The sequence below is a fragment of the Corylus avellana genome, chromosome 6 (assembly GCF_965113065.1).
Source record: "Corylus avellana chromosome 6, dhCorAvel1.hap1.2, whole genome shotgun sequence".
Lineage (NCBI taxonomy): Eukaryota > Viridiplantae > Streptophyta > Magnoliopsida > Fagales > Betulaceae > Corylus > Corylus avellana.
Window position 1 is genome coordinate 29,526,159 of NC_142495.1, and position 6,294 is coordinate 29,532,452.

A 6,294-nucleotide genomic window follows, 5' to 3' on the forward strand; every position below is an offset into this window, starting at 1 on the left:
AAAAACTAAGGGTCCACGTTTGACAAATGAGTTTTGGAAAATTGATTTGGTGGGGGCGACGTTTGACACATGAGTTGTATGTGGGGTTCACAGAAGGCATTTTGACTCAAATAATCACAAGATAACAACATATTTATGCTACCACTATCAGGCGAACTAACTTGGTTATTCAGGTTAAACTGTAGAAGGCACAGAAATTAGCTCGTCCTCGCCAAATTTTATAGTTACCTGTAGAAGAGCTGGTCTGTCCTTGCTCACGCACTCAAATAATACTTGCAAGCAAAATTCCTGGAAATCAACATCGGTTCTGCAAAGATTTTCAATGAGCAGAATAAAGGAAAAAAGAAATGAATCCTCTGCTCAAGGTGAGAAAAAGAAAAGATAGCAGCATTGTATGTACTTCAGTTAGCACTATTCTTATAACTCGACATGTTCAATTAGAAGGTTGATTTATTCTATGATTCTACAGCAAGTGCAGATTTTAGTAATCGATAACCAAGTTAAGCATTGCATACATGAAATCCTTTCGTACCAATCCACTCTATGATGTACTGCACGTTTGTTCCAAACTTCTATTCACAACTTTCAGAAATTTCTACATACCAAAAGCATATTTCATGTGCACGTATATATGTATTAAGCTACATTTGTGTTAGTCAAATCAAGAATAATAATCGAACTGGGGGAGCTTGCCAGGAAGGCTTGGTTCCATTTGTTTTGCAACTTCCAGCAATTGTCAGTTATTCTACACATTGTTGGACACTAGTATCAATCTGCACTATAGGTATGGTATTGAAAAATATTCTCAATATATTATATTCGGGGCTTATCTTTAAATCCAATAAGTTACTAGTCTTGAATAATCCTCTCATTCATAGCCAATTAAAATGGAACCCCAAATGTTTTCACTGTGAAAAATAGTTACCAATAAGTTGTCGCATTAAATATTCTTAGAAGAAGGCAATGCTCAAACATGCTGGTAATGAAACAAAATTCCTTGCCTTGAATTCCTGAACTTTGAAGGCAGTTTTAACATTTAAATGGTGTACTGTTCGTGATCATGTTATATGTAAATATAATACAAGGAGAAAACAAATATACAAGCAACCTAACTCAAGAAGCATCTAATGTATAGCAGGATCAAGAATATTAAAAAACAAGAACATGAGTGAATTCACATAAGACCAACATTAGAGGGTTTTTAAATCCGAGAAATCAAAAACAACAAGGCCACTTAAACAAGGGGTGAATACAAATATACTTGCCTGCTATTCCAGGAAGGGTCGCAGCAGAGTTGTGCAAAAGCTATTAAGCTAGGATCAGAGGAGAAGGTACTGACCAACTGATCAACTGTTACAGAACTAGGCCCATTGCAATGGACAGTACTTGGATCACATGCTGTAGAGCTTGTCAAGCCAAATACCTGAATAAAAGATAACTTGATACACACTGAATGATCTTAGATAAACCAGTAAATTGTCTATATGTGGTAAATTACCAACCTTGTGCATTGCCCGCGACAGCAGAGACTGACAGCCCACAGGATCATCAACATACGAACAAGCTGCAACCTTTCGTTTGACATACAGAATGCCAGAATTAAATGGGTTATTCTTGTCCCTGAAAGTACACCAAGGTTTATCTGTTGAAAAATAAAAATTTAATCAATCTGAAGCATCTTAAATACAATGAAATAATCAAAGTAGAGCAGCGATTTATCTGTTAGACATTAACAAGAAAAAAAAAATCCAAGCAGTGGAATCCAACTACCTTCAGGGTAAAGCTCTATTACTTGAGGCCAGTACCGAGGGCCACAAACACGTATTGTCTTCAACTGCAAGCAGCATATCAAATAATCCTTTAGTACCAAAATAACTTTCCCCAGTACGACAAATTTAGCTGAGAAGACTCTATCCAAGGTCAATCAACCATGAGAAATGTGTAAGGGAAAGGAAATCAAAAGGCAAGTCCACGAAATTATGTATATCCTGCAGAGTTTATTTATGAACATATGGAACTTACAACAGCACGTTCTGGCAGAAGGCAAGGGGTAACCTCACAAAAACTTGTTTCCGCATAATGTTCAGTTTCCCTAGTAGTAACTTCAAGAGGGGCATACACCGGTAGACCAGTGTCAACATCAACTGTCTGGACCCAGCGAGCCTCAGTAGCAAGGACGTACAAGTGACGGAATGCCTGGACATAAACTTCCTTCAGAAAAACAAAGAAAAGTAACAATTGGACAAAGTAGGAAGGGGAGAAGCATGCTTCAAGCCTCCCATCACAGAAATGGTCTGTGTAAACTGGACCGGAACTTACGCCGGTTCCCCCATTAACCCAGTTCAACCAGCCGATCCAGTTTTCAGAACACTGCTCATGAGGCCTATTAATATGAAATGAGACTGACTTGAACAGTTCAAAACCAATTTAAAATTTTTACGACGACGTTGTTGCACTTCAAACTATTCCCAGTTTATCTACGAAATTTCTCTACTATATGTTCCTGATCTTTAACTCAATCACAGATAGTCATACCTGAAGGTGGCATCGATTGTCATTTGGTCCAGTAGGCAAGCGTGGATAAAGAGTGATCAGTAAAGAAGCAACGGAACTGTTGCTTGTTGAAAACGTTCGCTTTCCTCCCCCAAGAAATAAGAAACCAATGGCTAAGCTTACCTACGATCACGTGAAGTTTCAACAGAAAGCCAATCAGCACAATTTATCTCTCAACTTAAAATGAAAACACTTAAACATGGTGCTGTTATCGAGCAAGATGCCCACCTGAATGCAAAATCCACCACATATGACAAATGTAACCAGATATACCTTTAGGTCAACAGTGACCCAAACATGTGTCTAATGCATTCCATATTATTTTAAGACTGAAGGGATCTTATAGAAATGGTGAGCATTGCGCCTTACGCTTTTAATAAAATTTCTCTTTACTTATCAAAAAAAGAGAAATGTTGAGCATCTTCCTCACATAACGTGAGAAAGGATTTGACCATATTTCACATCACAAAGCGCTCTGCAAGTAATACAATTGAAGGAAGCAGAAAATTACAAAAAATCCACAGTTATCGTTGCCTCAGTAATTAATGAAAGCAATTCACAAGGCAGTGCAAGCCTTATTAATATCTTAAACACGTGGTTGAAATAAAGGGATACATCTTACTTTCCCTTTGATGAACTGCATAATTCATTGTCCTGGATCAAACAATCATTCAACTTTATCCTTACCATTGTTTTGTAACACATTTCTTGGTTTATGATCTTAAAGTTCAAGGAACACATCCAAAAGCATTTTTTGTATCCATAAGGGCTTGCAAGTTTTTCTCCATGTTCCAGGAGAATCATGAAAAGCCCATAACAAATCCAGTAGTGGGTCTGACATCTCAAAATGTGATAAAAACAGTGAAGATGAGCGGTTCTAGAAACAATATGAGATCTGATGAAAACTAAACAAAAACTTACAGCCATCTGAATACCATAATTAGCATGCCCATCAGCAGAGTTTCTACTGCGGAGAAATCTCAATAATCGAAAGGTTTGCAGATGTCCAGAACCAGCCATAATCTGCTCCCTCAGAACATTTGTACCAGGCAATAAGCCACAGTTATCATTTTCAGAACAGAAAACAGCAAAATTTAATAATGATGACGATGATATAATAGTAATAGTAAAATTTAAAATCAAACAGTAATTTCATTTACCACGGAGAGGGAAAGAACAATGAGGTGAAGACATATCTCCAATGTGCCCCTATCAATGTACTGAGACAATCCCTTTGGGAAGGTATTTCCACTTGTAGCAGAAACAGGCTTGATCTATAAACATTAACTATATCACTTATGTCTAAATAGACAGATAAACTTATGTTAAAATTAAGCAGCCTCATGCTTAAGGTCAAACCTCATTAAGGAAGTAGATAGCATATTCATAAAGTAACTCCTGTGCATCTCCATTCTTTGTACCAGCATATCTCAGCCCTGAACATGAAGATAATAAACTTGAAAACATAGATAACAAAAACAGATCTAACTTAAACTTCTACTAATTTGCTACAAGAAGATTCAAAAAGAAGCAATAAAAGAAAATAATGGCAACCATAACAGTAAGAATACATCATATAAAAACAATTCGAAAACATGTTTAGGACGCTTCTAAAACATTGATTCTAACTTGTTGACCATGTATTTAACGTGCTAAATCAATCAATCAAATAATTTTTGAATCAATTTAAAGTATGCAAAACATGAACAACATGTTGCTGCAGAATTTTGGAGCAGCACTTTTTTGATGCAATAATTTAATCATGCATTAAACATGCATCCAGCCACTTGGGATGATCCAATCAAGGTCCTAACATGTTATTAGGCATGGCAAAGGACCAAGGACGATCATATTTGAGTGGCAGGGACTGCTGGAAAAAGTTCCAGCAGCAGCACCAAATTTACGCAGTATGCCTGAATGCCAGAAGTTTCAAAAACTTCAATCTAAGCCCTACTTTCTATGAAGCCCCACTCTGATACTAATTGTTGGGCTTCTGTGTATAAAACACAGCAGAAGAATCCCAGGAATTAGCTTCAACAGAGCAAGGTATGGATGTATCCAATACAAAAATTATGCAAGAAGCGTACTTACATATGGTAATTCGGCTACTCCTCGATGTAGAGGGGCTGATTTGATTTTCTCTACCAAACTCACTATGCACCACTAGGGTTAGGGTTTTGAGACCTCTATACCTTCTCTCAAATATCTAAGAGTGGGGACTATGTAGTTGTGTGTATCTTAATGCCCACATAAGCTCCATATTTATAGGCATATGTGAGTTAGTGGAAGTTGCTAGGGAAAACCCTAGCCACTGGAAGGCCCTAAGTACACCGGAAGTAAGGCGGATCAAACAATCCCTTTTTCTTTTTTTTTGGATAGGTAATCAAAGAGCTTTATAAAAAAAAAAAAAAAGCGTAAAGCAGTCCTAAGTACAACGGAAGTATACACAAGGACACGAATAAAAAAAAAAACCACATAGCAACCCAAGACACACAAAACAAACCCCACCAAAAAGGCCTATAACATGAAGGCCTCCAGGCGAGAAATGATATTTTTACAAAAACTAAGGACTGACTCATGACAAAAGTTACATTTCATCTAAAAAAGGGAATAACCACTTACCAAGAGAAATACATGCTCCAGTCACAATATTAACATAAGCCTGGACAAATGCTTCCATTTCCATATCATCGATATCAATGGCATCAACTCCGAGGCCTTTGACACCATTTTCGACAATTTCAGGAATCTGGGACTGAATCCAATCTTTGGAAGGATGAATCCTACAAGAAAACACCTTATCATCTTAGATCTAAAGAACAGCAAAAATGGTCACAAGTTCAGTTGTTGAAATAGTTCACAAGACTAGCTCTACCTGCTCCACATTATCAGATTCCGAGCAATGACACGGAGCATTATGAAGTCAGGCCTCACATATTGCAAGTCAAACCGAGTATGAGGTATAGAAAGCTTTGACACAATTTCCTCTGATTCAGTCTGTTATAAACATGGGGCAAACTGAGAAAATCTTGATAAAGGACAATGAAAATGTGAGGCATTTACTTATCAAAAAAAGAAAAATAAAATGTGAGCCATTTTGTACTTATGAATGGTCTAGAACTGATGAACTTGTTATTAAAAGTTCATACAAATCAACTCAGTAGCTCCTTCATGGAAAAGTCACCTTTAAAAACATTAAAGCAAGAGCAATTGTAGCTCCAGGTGCGGTGACATCAATATTGACTGCTGTTGCATCCATCATCTACAAGATAACAAGAGGATAAAAAGAAATGTGAATATCACTTGCTCAAAAAGAAGGAAATCCACAAATGTTTTTGACACATGGTTTAAACTATGGAAAGAGTGAACACGCGAAGCTATTTAAATCACACTACCTTCGCAGCACCACGACTCTGTTCCTCTGTTGATAGAGTCAAGAAAAGGGACCGCTCCTGATGAAGAATAAAACCAAAAAGAAAATTAATAATTCAAATTACAAGTAACATACATCAAATAGACTAAAGAGCATTTAGATTTCAGCACTATAAATTCAATAATACCAATCCAGATTATCTGTGAGGAATAATGAATAAAACATAAATTTAACAGCATACATTACAAATTTCTTTGCCACCGATGTAGTGGAACAATCGATCAACTATTGCGTCCATGCAACCAAGTGCATCTTCACCCCGACCTTCAGTTAACAAAGCACTGTTAGCTAAGACAGATTAACAAAAT

General features: G+C 36.9%; 1 protein-coding gene across 1 annotated transcript in view; it reads right to left on the reverse strand.

The window, feature by feature from the left end:
* Positions 1-6,294, reverse strand: part of EMB2771 (E3 ubiquitin ligase) — a 31,558-nt gene that overhangs the window by 1,103 nt on the left and 24,161 nt on the right. Inside the window, exons 22-35 of the mRNA XM_059601868.2 lie at positions 6,168-6,250; positions 5,949-6,005; positions 5,738-5,815; positions 5,429-5,550; positions 5,176-5,336; positions 3,913-3,989; positions 3,714-3,827; positions 3,475-3,576; positions 2,536-2,676; positions 2,023-2,196; positions 1,771-1,834; positions 1,503-1,642; positions 1,266-1,423; positions 229-307 (exon numbers count right to left, since the gene is read on the reverse strand). Of these exons, the coding sequence (XP_059457851.2) occupies positions 229-307; positions 1,266-1,423; positions 1,503-1,642; positions 1,771-1,834; positions 2,023-2,196; positions 2,536-2,676; positions 3,475-3,576; positions 3,714-3,827; positions 3,913-3,989; positions 5,176-5,336; positions 5,429-5,550; positions 5,738-5,815; positions 5,949-6,005; positions 6,168-6,250 (1,550 nt within the window). The remainder of the gene's footprint in view (positions 1-228; positions 308-1,265; positions 1,424-1,502; positions 1,643-1,770; positions 1,835-2,022; positions 2,197-2,535; positions 2,677-3,474; positions 3,577-3,713; positions 3,828-3,912; positions 3,990-5,175; positions 5,337-5,428; positions 5,551-5,737; positions 5,816-5,948; positions 6,006-6,167; positions 6,251-6,294) is intronic.